This window comes from Nannospalax galili, unplaced genomic scaffold (assembly GCF_000622305.1).
Source record: "Nannospalax galili isolate Female #2095 unplaced genomic scaffold, S.galili_v1.0 scaffold713, whole genome shotgun sequence".
Taxonomy (NCBI): domain Eukaryota; kingdom Metazoa; phylum Chordata; class Mammalia; order Rodentia; family Spalacidae; genus Nannospalax; species Nannospalax galili.
The window spans coordinates 150,723-172,172 of NW_008333780.1; the positions used below are offsets into that span (position 1 = coordinate 150,723).

Below are 21,450 nucleotides of genomic sequence, written 5' to 3' on the forward strand. Positions count from 1 at the left end.
TAGTGGGCAGCCTTGTCTGGTTCCTGATTTCAATGGGAATGCTTCCAGTTTTTCTCCATTTAGAATGATGTTGGCTGTGGGCTTGTTATATATAGCTTTGATTATGTTGAGGTATGTTCCCTCCAGCTCAATTCCCTCTAGGACTTCAAACATAAATGCATGTTGAATTTTGTCAAAGGCGTTCTCTTCATCTACTGAGATGACCATGTGGTTCTTGTCTTTGAGCCCATTTATATGATTTATGATGTTTATTGACTTACATATATTGACCATCCCTGCATCTCTGGGATAAAGCCGACTTGATCATGGCGGATCATCTTTTTGATGTGTGTCTGTATGCAGTTTGCAATTATCTCATTGAAAATTTCTGCATCCTATGTTCATTAATGATATGGGAAAATTTTGCATCTATGGTCTATAGTTTTGTTTTTGGTTGTATCTTTAGCTGGCTTTGGTATTAGAGTGATGCTGGCTTCATAGAAGGAATTTGGAATTTCTCCCTCCATTTCTATCTTTTTGAATAAATTAAGTAGTATTGGGTGTAGATCTTCTTTAAATGTCTGATAGAATTCTGCTGTAAATCCATCTGGTCCTAGACTTTTTTTAGTTGGGAGATTTTTGTATTGCTGTTTTGATTTCCTTGTTTGTTACGGGTCTGTTTAAGCTGTTAATCTCTTCTTGGTTTAGTTTTGCTGGTTCCCATGCTTTTACATATCCATTTCTTTTAGGTTTTCAAATTTAGTAGCATGTAGGTTTTTAAAGTATTCCCTTATAATGTTTTGTATCTTCCTGGTGTCTGTTGTGAGGTTTCCCCTTTCATCTCTGATTTTGTTGATTTGGAGGTGCTCTTTCTTTCTTTTGGTTAACTGGGCTAGCGGTCTATCAATCTTGTTTATCTTCTCAAAGAACCAGCTCTTGGATTAGTTGATTCTTTGTATTGTTTTCTTTGTTTGGATTTCATTAGTTTCTGCCCTGATTTTTGTTATTTCTTCTTGTCTGCTGGATTTGGGTTTCATTTGTTGTTGTTTTTCAAGTGTCTTGAGTTGCAATGTTAAGTCATTTGTTTGTATTCTTTCAAATTTTTTAATGTAGGCACTTAGAGCTACAAACTTCCCTCTAAGGACAGCTTTTAATATGTCCCAGAGGTTGTGTTGTATGTATTGTCCTTTTCCTTTTCATTAAAGTCTGGGAATTCTTTTATTTTTCTTAATTTCTCCTTTGACCCATTCATCATTTAGTAGTGTGTTGTTTAATCTCCATATGTTCATGTGGTGATTATGTCTTCTTCCGGTGTTGATAGTAAGCTTTATTGCATTGTGGTCTGATCGAATGCATGGAATTATTTCAATCTTTTTGTATTTGTTGAGGTTTGTTTTGTGCCCCAGTATATGGTCAATTTTGGATTGGTGATTGGGTGAAATATTTGGTAGAGGTCTGTTAGGTCCATTTGTTATATAGTATTGTTTAATTCAGAAGTCTCTCTATTAATTATCTGTCCTGTTGACCTATCTAATTGTGACTGAATGGTACTGAAGTCCCCTACTATTAATGAGTTGTGATTAATCTGGGTCTTAAAGTCCTGTAGTACTGTTTTTATGAAGTTGGGTGCACCAGAATTTTGGTGACTATATGATCATGATTGTAATATCTTCTTGGTCAGTTGTTCCTTTGATCAGGATGAAGTGGCTGTCTTTACCTCTTCTGATTAGTTTTAGTTTGAAGTCTATGTTGTCAGATATTTGAATTGCAGCACCTGCTTTTTTCTTAGTACCATTCACTTGGCATATTTTTTTTCCATTCTTTCACCTTAAGGCAGTACCTGTCCTTGAATGTCAGATGAATTTCTTGCAGACAACAAAAAGATGGGTTTTGTTTCTTAATCCACTCAACTAGTCTGTGTCTTTTGACTGGGGAGTTCAGTCCTTTGATATTTAAAGTTATTAGTAATGAAAGATGTGTATTGAATCCCATCATTTTTATTTCTGTCCACATTCTTGATATAGCTGTTCATTTCCACAGTTATACCTTCATTGAATTTCTTTCTGTAACCCTTTGGATATAGTCATTCCTTTCTTCAGCTCTTTGTATTGCTTCTAGAATTCTCTGAAGGACTGGTTTTGTGGACATGAATTCTTTCAGCCTATTTATGTCATGGAAGATTTTTCTTTCCCCTTCAATTATGATAGACATTTTGGCTGGGTGAAGTAATCTGGGTTGGCATCTGTGGTCATTTAGAACTGGAAATACTTTGGTCCAGGCTCTTCTGGCTTTCATAGTTTGTACTGAAAGGTCAGCTGATGGGCTTTCCTTTATATTTCACTTAAAAAAAAGTTTTGCAGCTTTCAGTCTTGTCTCTTTGTTCTGAACCTTTAGTGTTTTTACTATGACGTGCTGTGGAGAGTTTCTTTTCTGGTCCTGTCTATTTGGTATTCTGTATGCTTCTTGTATTTGTATGGGCATGCTTTTTTTAATTTTCAGAAATTTTCTTCCACAATCCTGTTAAAGATCTGTTCCATACCATTATCTTGAGATTCTTCTCCTTTCTGTATGCCTGTGATTCATAAGTTTGGTTTTTTTATGGTGTCGCACAATTCTTGCATATTCCATTCTTGTGTTTTCTTAAATTTTTCATAATCTTTGCTTGAGTGGTCTAGTTCATCCACTTTATCTTTTAGTCTTGATATTCTGTTTTTCATCTCATTCATCCTATTTGTGAGGCTTTCTCCTGTCAGTTCTAATTGGCTTACTGAGTGTTTCACTTCCTTCTTCATTTCAGCCTAAGTATTCTTCAATATTTCTAACTCTTTTCTGAATTAATTTAGAAGTTTGTCCCTATCTTCCTTCTATTCTTTGATTTCTTTCTTTGTGTGTTCTTTAAATTCACTGAATTCTTTTATCATGTTTATAATTGTTCTTTTGAGTTCCATGCCCTGTGTTATCTCTAGGGAGTTCTCATTGTACTAGTACTATTGGTACTTGGTGGGAATATATTATTTTGGTTTTTCATGTTATTATTTTTTCTCTGTGACTTTGACATGTGAATTTCTTTCGTAGTTTCTGATTCTTGTATGAAACTCAAGCCTTCCTTTGTTGAGTTTAGATCTGGTTCTTTTTGTAAATTTCATGTGTCTTTGTTGTTTACTTGTTGGGTATGAAAAGCTGGTTGGTCTAGGCTTCAGGTTCTCTCTTTTGATTTTATATTGGAATGGCCTAATTGCTTTTGTCTTTATGAGTTCCCACAGAGGCCCAAGTGTGATGAGGATCAGATGCTCTCAGGCTTTCTCCTAAGGTCTGGGTCCCTCCAGGAAAGATGCTGTCCTCAGGAATTTGGGGGCTGGGCTGGCCTGGGAGTAGGGCCCAGGAAAGATGATGGTCTCAGGATGCTGGTGGAAGTGCCACCCAGGAATGCAAAGGGAGGTGGGGGAAGGAAGAGGCCCCCAAGGGCTCCTGGGTACTACTGTGCAGAACTGGGTTGACTGGATGCAAAGGATCAGGAAGCAGTGGTGGCTCTGGGCAGAGAGGTTAACCCGTGTGTCTGGGGTGCCAAGACAAGAAATGGGCCTGTACCCAGGCTAAGAGGAGAGATGGCGTGGGTGGGGGTGTTTGAAAGAGGCTGGGGGAGTCAAGGCGCAGCGGGCCTGCTGGACTTACCCAGGGAAGGTGCTGGCACCAGAACACTAGAGGCTGTGCAGCCCAGGAAGTGAGGGAGGTGAGGACAGGACCAAGCCCAGAGGGCTCCTGGGGACCAGGAAAGGTGCTGGCACCAGGACGCCCAGAGTCTGTGCAGCCCAGGGAAGTAAAGGGAGGTGAGCCCTGCTGTTTTTTTTTTTTTTTTTTTTTTTTTCACAGCTTTTCTCACTACCAGACACTATCATACCCAGGGATTTCTTATACACTATACACACACACACAGACACACACACACATGGACATGCGCACACACACACACACACACACATACACACACAGAGCGACAAGCCTGGCTATTCTGTATTTCTGGAGCAGGTGCTCAGTGTCTGCCAACAACACATAGGGTTGCCGTAATGTTGAAGCCAGGGTCTGAAACCCCAGGAGGAACTGCTGTTGTTCAAAGAAAAATGTGCCAAGTGCTGGACCTGGAGGCCCAGAGGAGCCTTGGTCACAGCCACAGTGTAGGCTGCACAGGGCTAATAGGACAGGAGCGGGGTGAGGAGACATGGAAAGCAGGTGTTCCGGAGGTCAAGGCAAGAAGAATTTGGGGAGAAGTCTTGTTTCTAATATCCATTATTTCTAGGATTAGGTGCTTGTGATTCATCATTTCTTAGAATGTGATTCAAAACAGCCCTTCCACAGGGTGGGAGGGGCTGGTGATGTGTGGGGAGTCTGGGACTCACCACCCGTCTCTCTCTGTTTAGGGCTGCTGGGCTCTAGGTCCCACACATGTGTCAGAGTCAAATGTTCCAGTACTGGCCTGCTCCTGGTGGCTTCTCAAATGGTGAAATTGATCCTTCTGCTTTGAGACTGCAAGGCTGTGCAGTTGGGCATTGTTGCCACTATGTCCTGGTTGAAGAGTGGGCCTACAAAGAGGGTCACATGCTTCCAGGATGAGGAGGCAGCACCAGAAAGTCTTGAAGTCTCATAGAGATGCTGCCAACTAAAAGCCACTATGACCTTGGATGAATGGGCCTCCTTTTCAGGGTCCCATCTGACTCTGTGGTTCCATACACAAGCCCACAGCCAGGAAGAGCCCTCAGAGCATGAGAAGCTTTTAGAGGTAGATTCTAGAGCTATAGGGCACCAAACCTCAAACACATGAATGCCAAGTTGGGAGTTGGTTATAAGATGTTAGACATGGATTGCTGGTCCTGGGGTGTAGCTCAGTAGTAGAGCACATACCTAGCATTCATGAGGCTCTGGGTTTAATTCCTAGCACAGGAAGAAAGAAAGAAAGAAAGAAAGAAAGAAAGAAAGAAAGAAAGAAAGAAAGAAAGAAAGAAAGAAAGAAAGAAAGAAAGAGGGAAAGAAAAAGAAAGAAGAAGAAGAGGGAAAGAAGGAAGGAAGGAAGGAAGGAAGGAAGGAAGGAAGGAAAAAAGGAAGGAAAATGTCTGGTAAAGTTGGGAAGAGTGGATTGGTGCAGGGCAGAGTAGACAGGATGTGGCTCAAGGCATAGGTTGGCCTGGGAGCCAGTGAGCTCACACATGCTCTACTCAGCCCACCTTGAAGCACCTTCTGTGGTAAAAGAACTGTGCTATGATCTGGAGGAACAAACACAAGTTTCCATATCAGGACCATCCATCATCTTCCTACAGATAGGTGAGCAGGGTGTGTGGAACCACTCTTTGAAGCTCTGAGAGGCTGTACAGAAAGTGGGGACTAGGAAATGAGGGGCTCAGAGCCACCTCACCATTGCTGTGGCCCAGACCAGGTGTCTGCCAAGTGCTGATGACTGAATGAGAACTTGTATTATCAGGACAGAGAACTGGGACCTGGGGACACAAGTGACAAATATCAGAAAGATGTGGGGTAGACCACTCAGGGAAGCAAGGCCACGGCTCGGCTTTAGAAAGGCAAAGATTTGTGCCCATCTCAAAGATGATTCCAGGTCACTACCAACTATGTCCCTGGCTGGCCCTCCAAGTCATGCATTCATTTCCCAGGGCTCTAAGTTGGGACTCCAGAGCCCTGATGTTGGCTCCCGGTGCAGCCTCGGGAAATCCAAGCAGAACACTAATCAGAGCTGGCGGCTCCTTTTTTTTCCAATCTTATTAAAACACCACAGAGATTAAGTAATGGCTTGGCTCCTCTTACAGCCCCCCGTTACCATCTCAGAGGCTGGATAAACCTCTCAGGAGCTGTGCTTGAAAAGAAACAATCCCCACCTCTGGGGCCTTGTGGGGGACCCAGGTTTGAAGTGCATTTGGAATCATCTCGGTGAGAGTTTACAAACAGCAGACATGGAGGGGCGCCTAGGCAGAGAGGCCAGGCCGAGACCAGGCTTTGTAGGCGTGACTGATAATACCTCCAGGCACTAGTCATAGTTTTCTGTAGCTGCCACAAGGGGCACAGGCCTCAGAGGACAAGCAGGAAGTCTTCCCATAAGACTTCAGAACTAAAAGATAATGTTATGCATCGTCCCATTGATAATCAAAAGTGTGGTTCTTAATTGACTGCTGGGCAAGTTCAACAACTAGGATGGGTGTACATCTCAGTTGGGAACTGCTTTGGGCTGCTAGTTAAGAGAAACTTAAAGCAGAGGAGGCTTCGGTGAGGGAAAAGCTTGCGTTTTCTCAGAAATGGGCAGTTCCTGGTCACCAGCAGCTCATGCTCAGGCTACTTGTGTGCTTGGTGGTGCTCAGCTCCTGGCTTTCATCTTCAGGCTGTCTCATGGCCCAAGAAGGCTGTTTAAGCTCTTGCTAAGAAAGAAGAAAGTTGGAAGAAACCCAAGGGCTGAAGGCAAGCTCTTTAGGAACAGAGTTTAGTGGTTTCTCAAGTCTCTGTGGTCACCCCCATTACGGACACAGATGATAGGAATCAAGGTGATGACCAGGCCCTGTGGGGTCACTTATACTAATAGGGCATCTGTTAGCAAGGAACAAGGGGAGATTAATGGACACTGGCAGCAACTAGCCAGTGCTGCCACAGCCCACGTTGTAAGTGTCCTTGTGTTAAAGGGAGTCTGGAAGGGACATGATAGGTGTAAGTTCCACTTGGTTTCTGATGACCTTTCCAATGTCCTTTAGCTTCTACTCAGGCTATAGCTGTCTTTTCTTTAAGGTTCATTAGAAAACAACCTTGTAAGGCCCTTGACCCTCCTGCAGCCTGCAGCAGGAGAGATTTTCACACTTGTTTGATGCAGCTGGGCCCCCTCCTGCCAGGCCAGGGAACCCTGGCAGCTCCTGACACCAATTCCAGCCCTGGCTTCAGGTCTTCACAGGCAGCTGCTCTTCTGATGGCATTTGCTTCTGTCTCAAGGGAAAAAGTCAGAGATCCCAGCTCCTGACCTCCGCTTCTCCTTTTCTTGGGACAAAGCTGAAACCCCTATGGAAAGGGTAAAAGATGGAGTGGTCTGGGCAGACCCTCGGCCAGCCTCTGCCTTCACAGCTTTCTCCACCCCTTTCTCTGGCCGTACATATATGGAGCCTGAATCCTAGCAGCAGCAAAAATATTGCAGTCTGTGTTTCTGGCCGCAGCTACAGGGGAGGAGAGTTAAGAAATGAAGCACGCTCATGTCCACGTGCACAGCTTCACGCATGTGTGAACTGAGTCTCAAAGGAGAAGAGCTGCCAGGACAAGTGAGTGGGAGGGCCAGCCAGGCAGACAGCAGGGAGGGTGTGTTACTCACCACCCATTCCAGGAAGTGCAAACTCCTCAACAGAGATTTAGCGTCTCTGCTCTGCAATCTCTTTCTAGAAGGGATTTTAAGGACAGGAGTAGGCATGCTGTTAGAATTCCTAGCATGAATTGCAAAATTGCTTTTGAGAAGGGTTACTGCAGGATCACCTGAGGGAGCCCATCTCCCTGGCCCCACTCCCAGTGCTGCACACCTTTAGTCCCAGCACTTGGGAGGCAGAGGCAGGCAGATCTCTCTGAGTTCAAAGCCATCTTGGTCCATGTAGTGAGTATCAGGCCAGCTGAGGCTACAAAGACCCTGTCTCAAAAAAGACAAAAAATGTTTTAAAGCCTGTTTGGGGCCATTTCTATCTTCTTTTGTGAAGTAAGTCGCTGACTGTAGCTTTCCATCTTTTTTGTTTGCTTTTCTATTGGAACCTTACCGTTTTAAGTCCCATTTGTTTAAGCAGCAGATATTTGCTGAGTACCTACTATGTGCCAGGTTCTCTTCCAGGGACTGGGGACAAAGAAGGGAACAGAACAGACGCCTCTGCCATCTAGAGAGCTGAAAGGAGACAGTTGGTGAAGATGAGAAAGGCAAGATTTGTTAAGACCATTTCAGACTTAGCACCGTGACAGCCTTGATCACGGAGGTGCCCAGCTTGTCACGTGCTTTATAATTTCATTTGGATTGTAATATTAGAGAGCTTCTTATTTTTTAAGTGTTTCATCTTGGTATAATTTTTGGTTTCCAGAGGACTGCAAAGAGAAGAGAGACCCGACATACCATCACTGGGGTTCCCAGATGTTAGCATCTTATAGAACCAAAGCTCTTTTGTCAAAACTAAGGTATGGAATTGGTACAGCAGTTAACTAAACTACAGAGCTTGTTTGTTTGATTGATTGGTTGGTTGGTTTTGGTCTTTTAAAACAGAGGCTCTTGAAGCCCAGGCTAGACATCAATTTAGCTAGGTGAGGATAACCTTGAATTCCTGACCCTCCTCTCCTGCCCTCACTTCCCAAGTGCTGGGATTACAGACGTGTGCCACCATGCCCATCTTGCTACAGATTTCATTCGGCTGTCACTAATGTTTTCATTGATGTCCTTTTCTGTTCTAGGATCCAGGCCAGGAATCCATGCTGTACTGGCGAATTTCTTAATTTAAATGAGTAAAATTGGTTGATTTGTTTACTTTGTTCTTCGCATGTCCTTTCCATAATTAGGGGTAATAAAATATCAACTTATTTGTTCTCTAGATTTTTACTATTTTATTTTGAAAAAAAAAGTCTGGAATTTATTTTGGTGGAAGGTATAGAGCTAACAGTTTTTTAGAATGGTTGGTCAGCTATGCAGTTTTCATGGTGAATCCTTTAATTCCTCACTGGCTTGTGAAGAGTTCCTTATCAGATATGAAATGCGTGATACGTGGGCCAGGCATGGTGACACACAGATATAATCCTAGCACTTGGGAGAATCAAAAGTTTGGGACCAGCCTGGGCTACATAGTGAGACCGTGTGTGTGTGTGTGTGTGTGTGTGTGTGTGTGTGTGTGCTCGTAAAGGTGCTTGTTACATAGGCCTGGCTACCCATGTTTGATCCCCAGAACCCATGTAAAGGTAGAAGAGAAATGACTCCTAAAAGTTATCCTCTGGCCTCCACATACATGTCATGACATTCACCTGTGTGCTTGCACACATGCACGAGCATATACAAACACACACACACAATAAGTAAGCAAATAAAACTTTAAAAGCCAAACAAGAAAAATGAAATGTTTAGCTGCCTAAGGTTCTATGGCACCAGTTGCCAGACTGATGGGGTGTATATTACACTGTGTTCACAGTGACATCCTTATAGTATGTTTTCATATCTGGTAGGACAAGACCTCCTCCACCTTCAGCTTTAGAGTAAAATGTTAATAAGATACAGTTATCCCTCTACAACAGTTTTATAACTATGGATTCAAGCAACGTCAGATCCCTTTCAGGGAAAACACTGCACGCACACTAAACACACCGGCTTTCCCTTGCCATTACTCCCTCAGTCATGAGTGAAACAGTACTTTCTGCTACACCCCCAGGCACGAGGTATTGTACATTGTCTAGAGATGATTGAAAGTGTAGGCAGGGGCTAGAGAGATGGCTCAGCAGTTAAGAGCACTGGCTGCTCTTGCAGATGATCCAGGTTCGATTCCCAGCATCTACATGATGGCTAACAACCAGTTCCATGGGATCCCACACCCTCTTCTGACCTCCACACATACTGCATGACATGGGTGCACTTATATACATGCATATAATACACTCATACACATAAAATAAAAATAATAAAAAGAAGTATAGGTAGGATGTGCTTATGTGGAAGTTATGAGCATACTGTACTGCCTGGATGTTTTCCTAACACAGCATCCTTGGGTTTTGGGCGTCCAGGGAGGTCCTAGGGCCAATCCCTGAACCAAGCAAGGGATGGCTATAATGAGTCACTTGTGTGTCAGGTCCTAAATTGAGTACAACACATGGTATATAAAGGTGTGGGGGAAGAATGTAGACTTGTCTTCAAAAAGGCCATCATATGGGGAGATAGATGGCCTAACAGTGGCTGAGGTGATCCACATACAGCAAGGCCATGGGGTCTGCCTGGTTCGACATGCCTAGATAGAGGAAGTCTGCTGACTTATGATTGATTTGAGTAGCAGTTAGGCAGGCAGGAAAGCAGGTGGGCCATGCCAAGCTTGGAGAACAGTGTGGGCAAGGCCTGGGGCTGGGAAAATATGGTGTATAGTCAGGATACTGTGTCAGTGGGGACCAGTGACATGGGGGGAGAGACTGGGGCAGGGTCATGAAGGCTTCCACTTCCATCCACCAAGGAAGCCACTGTCCTGGCTCTGGAATTCCTCAGTTATTGACTCTCTTTCCAGGAACATGTTCCCCGCCAACCTGGTAGAGGCCACGTTCAAACAGGTGAGTAGGGCTTAACCATGGAGGGCAGAAGGATGCCAGGAAGGGAGGGGAGAAGGTGAGACCCAGATCCTTAGCACCTTCCATGGCCACAGCCTTGTCCTGGGTCTCTCCTAAAGAAATCTCATGGGGCAGAAGACAGCCTTGCCTGAGCAGCTTCTCAGGCCCGAGTGCTACACGGGTGCTCATACCATCAAACCTCACAGTGTCGACCCTGAGGGGGGACCAGCCCATTTCCTGGATGAGGAAACTGAGGCTCAGAAGTAGATCTAGATTGTTGTCCAAGGTTATACCTCTCTCTAGTCAAGGACAAGAGAGTGGAGAAATCCAGGCCAGGCTGGCTTCTAAGACTATTTTCTCTCTAAAAACAAATTCTTCCCAACCCTAATGAGAATAATAATAGTGTTTGGTGTAGGAAATTAGGAAAACATTAAAATAAATCAAGTAGGGCCTAAGGATGTGGCTCGCTTGGTAGAGTACTTTCCAAACATACACAAAGCCCTGGGTTTGATCCCTAGCACTTCATAAGCCAGGTAAAATGCTTACCAGAACTGGGGCAGTGGAGGTAGGAGGACAAGTTTCAGGCCAACCTGGGTGACAGATATGGATCAGATAAAGGGTGAAAATCACTCCTAGTTCTAGGCTCTAGCAATGGTGGGAGCAGATGGGATTGATTCTTGTCTTCTCTGCATCAGTGTTTTCTTAATTACAATGAAGGTCATCACATACGCAGTTTGCATCTTGCTTTCTGCTCCACTTTCCCAGTTCTGGAATGTCTGTTAAAGGCATGGCATTCAGGGCTGAGGCTATACTGCTTCTTGTTTGCCATTGCCCCTCAGTGTCCTGGGGTTGTTTTCAAGCTCCTGCCTTTTTTAGGTGTTACATTGGCCATTCTTGTGTCTCAGTTCGTCTGCGCTTGTATTTCCTGCCAGTGCTCCATCCCTCCTGCTGTCTGCTCATTGCCTGATGATGCCACTCTACCAGTGTTTCCTGAATCCCTTGCCTGGGCTAGGCCCTGTGTGGGGCTAGGGACACCAAGCAGGTGGCTGAGGGTGGGGAAGGGAGCTCCAAACAAACACTGTGAAAGTCGAGGGTCTTGATCTTCACCTGGGGGGCTGCAGAGAGTGCTGGCTGCTCTTGCACAGGACCCAGGTTCAATTCCCAGCACCCACATGGAGACTAACAACTGTCCATAACTCCAATTGCAGGGGCTCCAATGTCCACTTCTGACCCTCCATGGGCATTGGTGCACTTACATACGCACAAGCAATACACTCATACACGTAAAATAAAAATAATAAAATATGAAAGAAAATGCTATATAAAAAAAGAGCCCTAAAAGGCAGAGAGTGTGCATGTTGCTCTGGTTGTGATGGAGAGTTATTGAAGATTACACAGAGAAAGAGACAGAGACAGAGACAGAGAAGAGGAGAGGAGAGGAGAGGAAGGTGATGGGTGAGTGTGCTCTCCCTTCTTAGGGAGAAGAAAGCCAAAGCAGGAAGTAGGGGAGTTGGAGGAGGGATCTGCTTGGTAACCTCCCAGGAGAGGAGGCCAAGCTTGTTGGGGACCCTGAAACTGATTTTGTGTTTTCTTTTGTTCTATAAGATTATGCCACCTTCTCCCTCCCTTGCTTACCCCCAGAGGGCCCCAGCCACCAGCTTTGACAATGCAGTCTGAGCCACCCACAGCCTCAGAAGAAAGATGGAATCCAGAAATGAGAGAGAGAGAGAGAGACAGAGAAAGAAAGAGAAGAGGAGAGGAGAGGAGAGGAGAGGAGAGAGAGAAAAGCTCTTTTATATCGGCCTAGAATAAACCTTTTCTTTTCAGCAAACTCATTTTTCAAAACCCAAATCAAATGCCCCCTTTCCTGTTAATCACTCTCTCCCTCCCCAAGACCCTGAGCAGAAATGATGTCTGATTCATTTTTATATGCGCTGCTAGTGATAACAGCAATGCTCACCCAGGGCTTTCCACATGCCAGGAACTGTTTAAAGTGCCTGGTACATTGTCTCGTTCAACTCAGTGGAGTGAGGGAGACACCACTGTGGTCCCCTTTCACAGGTGAGGGAAACAAAACCAAGGGTTTTCAGTCCTGTGTGCTTCCTGAGGAACCCCTCCTGCCCTGAAGCCTTACCTTCTTGACACCTTGCTGTTTGAGGAGACAGGAGACCCCTTGTTTGGGTTCCTACTATCTGAGGAATGAGGGAGAGAGACCCAGGAACGGTCTGAGGGCAGAGGAAGACCTTGGACAGCTGACGTTTCTCTCAAATAGGCCTGGGGCTTGGAAGCTTTCTCTGAGAAGGGCCGGCCTCTGTCCAGTGGCCAGTGGAGCTGTAGACTGTGTGGGTACTGGTAGGGTGGAAGGGATGACATAAGTGACAAGGCTTCTGGAAGAGGAGGAGATGGATGGAGTGTCAGAGAGGGAGCCAGGTGACAGTGAGCTAGAGAGAGCTACAGGCAGTGTGTAACTTAATGAAGGACTTTCTCTTTGTGGTGGATAATATCCCCCAGCCTCAGCCTGCCAGCCTCTCCTGTGATAATCAATGACGCAGAATAGGAGTGAATACAAATGTGCTTTGGGGATATTCTCCTGAAATGACATGGCATTGACTCCCTCCTGGTTGGTGTGTTGCCCAACAGTACCGCACCAAGACCACCCCGGTTATCAAGTCTCCCAAAGGGGCCTTGGAGGAGGGCCCTCCTCGGCAGATCCTAGTCTATGGGGTCCAGGAAGATAATGGCTCTCGTGTACAAAACTTTGCTCTGGACCTGACCCCCCCATCCGAGATTGTCTACAAGTCAGAACCTGGCACCAGTGATGGCATGAACGTGCTAGGCATTGTCATCTTCTCAGCCACCATGGGTATGTGCTGCCACTGCTCCCAGTACCCCATCTCTCTTTTTTTTTTAAGATTTTATTATTTTTATTTTATGTGTATGAATATACTCCTTGCATGAAGTGCACCTGTGTGGTGCAGAGCCCGTGGAGGTCAGAAGGGGGCGTCAGATCCCCTGGAAATGGAGTTGTGGATGGTTGTTAGCCACCACATGGGTGCTGGGGACCGAACCCGGGTCCTCTGCTCCTAACTACTGAGCCATCTCTACAGCCCTGTGTTTTTGTTTTTTGAGGCAATGTTTCACGTAGCCTGAACTGGCCTCAAACTCACTTTGTAGCTGAGGAAGACCTTGAATTCCTGATCCTCCTGCCTCCACCTGCCAAGTAGGATTATGATCCTACTTGGCCTGTACTCTTACTCTTAATGAGGGTCCCTAAACTACATAGTTTCAGATTCCACCAAACTTCTGCCTGCAGTGCCGTCCACAACCACCATAGTCACACAAAGAACTCTTTTCCTTCTTAGGGCAGCTTCTAAGTCTTCAGCACTGACCTGGGATAGTTGTGTTTTGTTTCCCTGCCTTCTGCATGGGGTTTTCTTGCTGCACAGCATGTTTGCCATCCTGCTGTGCACAGGGCATCTGCACCGTGTTCCAGCTGGCCTCAGCTGCAGCCCTCCCATCCAGATTCTGCCACTCTGCCTCCCCTTTCTCTGCCGCTACCACCACCCTGGGCAAGGCTACCTGGTTCCTGAGCGACTGCCGAGAAAGTCCCCTGCACCTTGTGCTCTTGTCCCTCTGCTGTCCTCAGAGTCAAGAAGTTGGCCCTACTCCATTGGTCGCACTGGGACAGAAGCCGATCAGAGCTGCAGAGGCCATAGAGCTCAGATACAGCCCTGTCTCAGCCTAGGCCGTAGAAGGATGTCCACTCTCCTGAGCCCACACCCTTGCTCTTCTTCCCTGTCGCCTCTCTGATCCTCCAGGGGCTTCCCCACAAGCATGCCACCCTCGTCAAGATCTTCCTGCCCCTAGACCGGGTCAGGTACCCAGGCCACAAATTCTCTGCTACAAATGTTCCACAGTGAACACCTGACCCTGTTGCGTTAATGGCTGAGTGGCATCCTACCGCATCTGAGTCAGCTGACACAGAGACACATGCCTGACTTATTGTCCATTTGCCCCAAACCTTCCACAGTGATTAGCCAGGGAAGGGGTCAGTGAAACCTGTTAAAGAGATTGTTGGGCAGTGACTGAGTGTGTAGACAATGATAGGTAGCAAAGTTCTGACTGCCTTGGCCAAAGAGCCAGGCACACAGAGGGCTGGGACCTGTGTGTACACCTGGACTCTCCCTATGTGCACCTAGCAGCCTGACCGCCGTCCTGGACATCTTCCCCTCCATCCACAGCCTCTCTGAGGGATGCAGCAGGAAAAGGATGTATGGCAGCCAAGCAAAAGAAATGCTTGAGAGTGTCCACTTAATGGTCACTGAACAGCGTAGCTGTGTATTGCTGTGTATTTGTACTTGTGTGCCAGGTCAGCGCGAGCCCATACTACTGTGCTCATATCTGCATACACCCGAGTGTGCCCTCATCTGCGTGTGCCCATATCACTGTGCACAGGTGCTCTGATCAAGGCGCTTTGGTCCTCCAGCCCTACTTTCCTGTTCCCCCTTGGTGTTGGGACATGGCTGGTGCTCAGGTGTCTTTGTCTTGCTGGTGGTGGGGGAGCAGCACCTCATTTCTATACCTGTGTCCTATGCACACTGGTTCCTACTCAGCCAGAGTCCTAGGATTCCTCCCAGAGACATCCAAGTCAAGGTGAGGGGCAGGAGCAGTTTAGAGACAGAGCTGGCTGGCAGAAGCTGGGGGATAGGGATCTTCTAGGCTGCCATAGGCCAGATGGGCAGGCCTTGCCCAGGGTCACACCCCAACCCTGGCCTCTCCTGCTATCTAGGCAGGATCTCTCTTTGCTCCATCATCACAGGTGACTTCTCTGTGGAGTATGAGGACAGAGACCTTCTCTGGAGTCCCACAAGCCAGGGTTTGATTCCTGCCCCTGTCCCTAGCTGAACAAGCCATGGAGCCCTGAGTACCACGTCAGAGCTTCAGGAGGACAGCCTGGGCTGTGCTCTGTGCACCTCACCAGAAGGACAGCTGCCACACAGCCACCCTTTCAAGAATGACACGGTGGTGCTCACTGGCACAGAGCAGACCCCAAGAACAGTTCACACACTGTGTTCTTCCCAAGAGAACTGATGCCAGTGGGCCAAAGCACTGGAAACGGCACATGCAAAGGCTCTGAGGCAGTAGAAAGCTTGATGTATTCTAAAATCCCGAGACTGTGAGGCCAGGTCACAGGGAGGAAGGGCAGAGCAGGGGGTATGGTAGTGTCAGGTAGATGGGGCCAAAGCCGTGGCGGTTACTGTCCAAGGGGCGTGTTCAGCAACATTTTATCTCAAAGTGACGCACATCTGCTGCAGTGGAGAATAGGCTAGCGAGGAGAGAGGGGCCAGGAGAGCCCCGCTGGGTCTAGAGGTGGCGGCCAAGGAGGGGAGGAAATGCAGGGAAATGTTGGCTCATCAAAGGCTGTGGGGATGTCAGCGGCATTGTGTACCACCAGTCCATCTCTGCTTTCCTGTCGGCATTCCTGCACACTGGCCTGGTGCACCAGTGACTGTGTGTGTCCCCACAGGCATCGTGCTGGGCCACATGGGTGACAGCGGGACCCCCCTGGTCAGCTTCTGTCAGTGCCTCAATGAGTCAGTCATGAAGATTGTGGCAGTGGCTGTGTGGTAAGACCCCTCCAGGGAGGGTCCTCTCTTCTCCTACCCCTCCAGTCCTGGACAGAGAGAGGGACACATGACTATCCCATCCTCTGCTCTCCAAGGAACTCAACAAACTTCATGGGAGGCTCAGCCCAGGCTTGAGGCCACCAGAGGTACTTGGGTGTACAGAGATCCCAAACTCCAACCAGGCCTAATGTACTGTGCTCTGGGCCTTGATTTCCCTGTGTTGTGGAGCCTCCTCAGCTCAGCTTTTGAAAGTATACTGTCAAAGTGGGAGCCAGCAGTCACTCCTGGGTCAGAGTTCAGTCATTAGGAACCTTCCAGTCAGAAGGGCATGCAGAGGCCTACCCATAGTCACCTAGGAGATGTGGCATTACTGGGCTGAACTGGAGCCTCTGGAAGTCAGGGATACTCCACAGAGGCACAGATGGAGCCAGCAAAGAGGTGCCAGGCTATGAAGGGTGGGGGAAACTGAGGGGCGCTACTGATGCCATGGGCCTGGTCCTTGGTTGGGTACCTCAGTTACAGTCTCACTCAGTCTTTGTGAGTCTTGAGAGGCTTGAGATGAGACTATGACGGTGACAAGGTACCTGGTGGGGTGGAATGCTGCACCGAGTCTGGGATTGCCCTACCCCTGCCCTAGTACTTCCCCTTTGGTATTGTCTTCCTCATCGCTGGCAAGATCCTGGAGATGGATGACCCCAAGGTGGTGGGAAAGAAGCTGGGCTTCTATGCTGTGACAGTGGTATGCGGGCTGGTGCTCCATGGCCTTCTCATCCTGCCACTCCTCTACTTCCTCGTCACCAGGAAGAACCCCATTGTCTTCACCCGCGGCGTTCTCCAGGCTCTGCTCATTGCACTGGCCACCTCCTCCAGGTAGCCCTGGGTGAGGAGCAGAGGGGGCTAGGGTAGGCAGAACGGAACTCTGTCCATCTGTCCAGCCATCATTCACCTACTGCCACAGAACCAGAGTCCTAGCATGGTTCCCCTCAGACCCTAGGGGCAGCAATAGTCATGGTAACAGGACCTTGTGGGGACTTAATGCCCCAGGTCCTGCCTGTCTAAGTCACTCTTGAGGCCTTCCGTTTCCCATGGTCCCAAAGCTTTCTCAGTCTGCATGGAGGTCAGTGCCCTTACCTTAGAGGCAGAGAGAGGCATGGGGTCCGTCTGGTGAAGACTCTCCTGTCTTCCACAGCCCCATGTGCTCCTGTTGGGGCAGGTCCTGCGCCACTACAGGGCTCTTCCTGTCTACTCTGATTGGGATATCCAGGCTGGATGCCCCGTTCCAACCTTGGCAGTGTGGCTGAACAGTCAAGATTTGAGTTAAGCATGTCAGTATGATAGTGTGCTGTTACTTAACCTTCAGAGCCTCAGTGTCCCCATTCTCGGGTTGGGATAATTTGTGCCTACACAGGAGGCTGGGAATAATTCATTGGGGTGAGAAACGAAATTGGGCCAGTGAACCCATGCCTGGCTTCAGGGATCCCCAACCACAGCTGAGGGTAGAGGACCTCGGGAGTGAGAGTAGGGACGGATGATGGTCATTATCATCTTGTCCTGTGAAGAAGGGGCATCCTTCTGGAGCAAGTGTCCAAGCCCCATGTGGAAGGAGTTCTGTGGACCTGAGCCCATCTTTCTGGATCAAGTTCTTGTGCTCCTTCCAGCCCTCATGTCTCTTGCCTGGGCCTGGAGATTCCCAGACTGTGCCATGCCCACAGGCTTCACCCCTGGCAGAGGCACCCCCACCCCTGCAGCAGAAATTCCTCCCGTGGGGCTCAGCACCATGTGCTGCTCTGAATACTAAGTAGCTTGATCTTGCAGTCACCCTGCAATCTGGGAGCCATGTGGAACAGATATCAAGGCACCCAGGTTCCAGGGCTTGCCGGGGCCCTGGGGGGAGGCTGGACTCAAGGCCCAGGTACTCTGGCACAGCCTCTGTGGCTCATTGCTTTGGATACCCTTGGCCCAGCAGTGTGGCAATGTGCCAGGCTCCTCTCCAGGAGTGATCAGGGAGAAGACAGCCCAGTACCTGGTACATAGTGGTACTCTGCCTGTGCTCACTCCTGCTGGCCCAAGCAGACCCACATGTGGGTCACACATTTCTATCAGGCCATCAATGAGCTGGCTCCCCTGCAGTAGCTCACTTCAGAGTTCTTGACCATCCTGGAGGAGGGTGGTCGGCAAACACCAGCCCCTCTGCCCATAGCTCAGCCACACTGCCCATCACCTTCAAGTGCCTGCTGGTGAACAACCACATCGACCGGCGCATTGCCCGCTTTGTGCTGCCTGTGGGTGCCACTATCAACATGGATGGTACCGCACTCTACGAGGCTGTGGCCGCCATCTTCATTGCCCAAGTCAACAACTATGAGCTGGACTTTGGCCAGATCATCACTATCAGGTACATTCTGATACCACACTCCAGAAGGCCCCTGGAGCCAACCTCAGGGAGGGTTGGCGCTGGGGCTGGGATGAGCCTGGTCTCTAGGACCAGGTGCCTGAGTTGGATAGGCAGACCTAAGGCAAGCAGAGGCTGGGGGCAGGCCTGAGGACTAGTGTGGCTGGTGCCAAGGGCAGGCTGTTGAGATGGGGCAGAGCCTGAGGGGACCTACTCGTGGGCCAGTCCTAGCACATAAGCCTGACCCAGGAGCCTGGGCCCAGAGTGAGGCTGGGACTGAATTGTTCTGGTGGACAGCCAGAATCTCTGTGTATCTCTGGACCCACAGAGGCCGTTTGCCAGCTTCTTCCAGTTCCTCTGATGCAGGGACCTATGGGGCCAAAAGACCATAAAAAGGGACATGCCCCCCTGAGGACTTCCTGATGTGGCACTCCTGGGCACCCTTTGGCTGGCCCAGAGGCCCTGGCATTCTGGCCCCATTCTTGGAGTCAGGGCTGTGGCAGACACCCTGCTACTTCATTCTCCCTCTGCAGCATCACAGCCACTGCGGCCAGCATTGGGGCAGCCGGCATCCCACAGGCGGGGCTTGTCACCATGGTCATTGTACTTACCTCTGTGGGACTGCCCACTGACGACATCAACCTCATCATCGCTGTAGACTGGGCTTTGTGAGTGCTTCACCCCAGTCCCCACTCAGCCCCACCCTTTGCTGAGGGTAGCAGGGTAGGGAGCTGAGTCCCTTCTCCAAGCAGAGGGCTGAGGAGTTGCTATATCTGGCAGGCTGGGGCACCTCACCCCAGAGTTAAAAAATGAAAACAGGGGGTCCCATGAATTCTCTAGAAAAGTTCTAGACTACAACCTAGGGCATTAGCCATGACTCATCTGTCTAAGCACAGGACCCAGGTCCATGAAGCCAGCTCCCCAGCTGCTTCAACATCACTGAGGGTGGGCTGGGTACCACCCTGCCTGTGGTCACTTCCTGTGCTTCTGTGCAGTGGCCCCACGCCTTCAGGTTGGGCCCTACACCAGCTCCCTGTTGGGGTGGCTACCACTCACTGCCTGCCTTGGCTTGCCAGGGACCGCTTCCGTACCATGATTAACGTGCTGGGTGATGCGCTGGCGGCAGGGATCATGGCCCATATCTGCCGGAAGGATTTTGCTCGGGACATGGGCACCGAGGTGAGAGCAGGGTTCCTCCAGGAGGTCTCTAGAGGCCAGAGCTGGGTTGGGTGACATCACCAATGTTCCATCCACCCACTGGGAAGCCTTCAGCTTCATCTTCCACAGCTCTGGGATTCTTGTCCCAGCAGGCAACCAACTCATCTAATAGCTATCCATTAAGGTCCTACCAGGGTGTCCTGATCAGTGGGAAGAAAACTGAGCAGCCCCACCCTGAGAAACCCAGGCTCTTGTACAAGATGTTTGTAAGGAAGCCCAGGCTATCTGGTTCCCTATAGCCATGTGTAGGCTGCATCTACTCCATGGGGAGGAAGTTGAGGTTCAGGCAGGAGAGCCATCAATTCCCCCCAGACCCTATGGGTCAAGTCCCTCATCTACCAAGATAGTAGGAGGCTAGAGGCAAGCCAACTTGAGAACAGGTGCCCAGAGACTGCAGACAGCACCCAGCTAGTTCAGTCTAAAGCCTGGCTTGCCCGGCATTACCCACCCTCAGTCCCTCCTAGTGCTATCAAGGCCCATTTCCTCTCCAGAAACTGCCACCCAGCGAGACGAAGCCAGTGACACTGCAGGAGATTGTGGCCACCCAGCAGAATGGCTGTGTGAAGAGTGTAGCTGAAGCCTTGGAGTTGACCCTTGGCCCCATGTGCCCCCACCACATCCCAGTCCAGGTGGAACAGGATGAGGAGCTGACCACTGCCAGCCTAGACCACTGTACCATCAAGATCAGTGAGCTGGAGACCAACGTGTGAGCCTGCAGGACTTCAGTGTCAAGCCAGGCCTTGGGGTTGGAACTAAACTCATGACATGCCTGGGCATGATTCCCAGCAGAGCCTGATTCCCAAGTTCCTCCCACCCTGACAGGCTGGAATCAGCTATTGATGGAAACACAGTCTCTGAGAGGAGATGGCCACATGAAGGAGCCCTAGCCAGCAAGTCATGGGCCCTCATAGCCTAAGCCTAGCTGTGACAGTTTCTACTGCACGAGCCTGCAAAGGTACCAGGTAGGGAGCATTGCTTCCATCTTGTAGAGGGACAGTTTTGGGTCCTGAGAACTAAAACCACTTGCCCAAATTTTGGGCAAGAAATGCCAGGGCCGGGATGCTAACTTGAGTCAGTGGAGGCCTGGTTACTTCCTTCTGGTGTGCAGGGTGGCTTGCAGGGCCAGTGAGAGCGGCTCTGCCCTCTCCAAAGCCACCACTACTTCCAACTTTTGAAGACATAGTAACAATGTCCCTGTTTCTGCCCCAGCTGTGTCCAGGCCAGGCTAGCCTCTGTCCCACCCCACAGCATGTGGTTCAGCCTAACAGCTCCCCAAAAAGACCGGCCCATCCCAGGGCAGAGACCTTCCACATGCCACAGCCTACCCATTTCTGTCCATCAGCTCATCTAATGTGGAAACGGATATCTTCAGTCGGCCTGGAAGGCCCCAGGGGCATAGCTAGGCCAGCCCCCAGTAGGATAGGTGAGCAGGATGGGCCACAAAGAGAGAGGCTCAGCCTGGGGCACTCTGGCCAAGGGACCAGCAACATCTTGGGGGCAGAACTTCCCAAAGGCTTGTTGTGGCAAAATGGAATGAGAGTTCCTAATTCTTTCTGTGTTTTCAAACTGTGATAAATAAAGGTGTTTGGCTTTGCAAGATTTGTAGATATAGTAGACTGTATACTGGTGGTGTTTTGTTTTTTTGAGACAGGGTTTTAGCGCTGGCTAACCTGGTACCCATTATGTAGACTCTGGCCTTGAACCCGTGGCAATCCTCAAGCCTCAGCCTCTTCAAGAGCTGGGATTACGGCATGAGCCACCCTCTCTGGCTGAGACCAGACCGAGCAGCATTTCTTTTTAAAATATATTTTATTTATTTTATTTATTTTTTATTATTTATTTTGAGACAGGGTCTCCCTATAGCCCCAGCTGTCCTGGAGCTCACTATGTAGACCAGGCTGGCCTTGAACTCACAGAGATCCACCTGCCTCTGCCTCCCAAGTGCTG

General features: G+C 48.8%; 1 protein-coding gene across 4 annotated transcripts in view; it reads left to right on the forward strand.

The window, feature by feature from the left end:
- The window catches only part of Slc1a7 (solute carrier family 1 member 7), a 75,800-nt gene extending 54,549 nt beyond the window's left edge, over window positions 1-21,251 (forward strand). The window contains exons 4-12 of one of the 4 annotated variants that reach the window (XM_008828417.3): window positions 10,227-10,269; window positions 12,907-13,129; window positions 15,794-15,893; window position 16,348; window positions 16,531-16,763; window positions 18,094-18,288; window positions 18,819-18,953; window positions 19,362-19,464; window positions 19,995-21,251. In XM_008828417.3, coding sequence (XP_008826639.1) covers window positions 10,227-10,269; window positions 12,907-13,129; window positions 15,794-15,893; window position 16,348; window positions 16,531-16,763; window positions 18,094-18,288; window positions 18,819-18,953; window positions 19,362-19,464; window positions 19,995-20,213 — 1,252 coding nt within the window. In that variant the 3' untranslated portion in view covers window positions 20,214-21,251. Of the gene's footprint in view, window positions 1-10,226; window positions 10,270-12,906; window positions 13,130-15,793; window positions 15,894-16,347; window positions 16,349-16,530; window positions 16,764-18,093; window positions 18,289-18,818; window positions 18,954-19,361; window positions 19,465-19,957 lie in introns of all 4 variants that reach the window. The other 3 variants (XM_017796979.2, XM_029561261.1, XM_017796980.2) reach the window with 3 other exon arrangements.
- The last annotated feature ends 199 nt before the right edge of the window (window positions 21,252-21,450 follow it).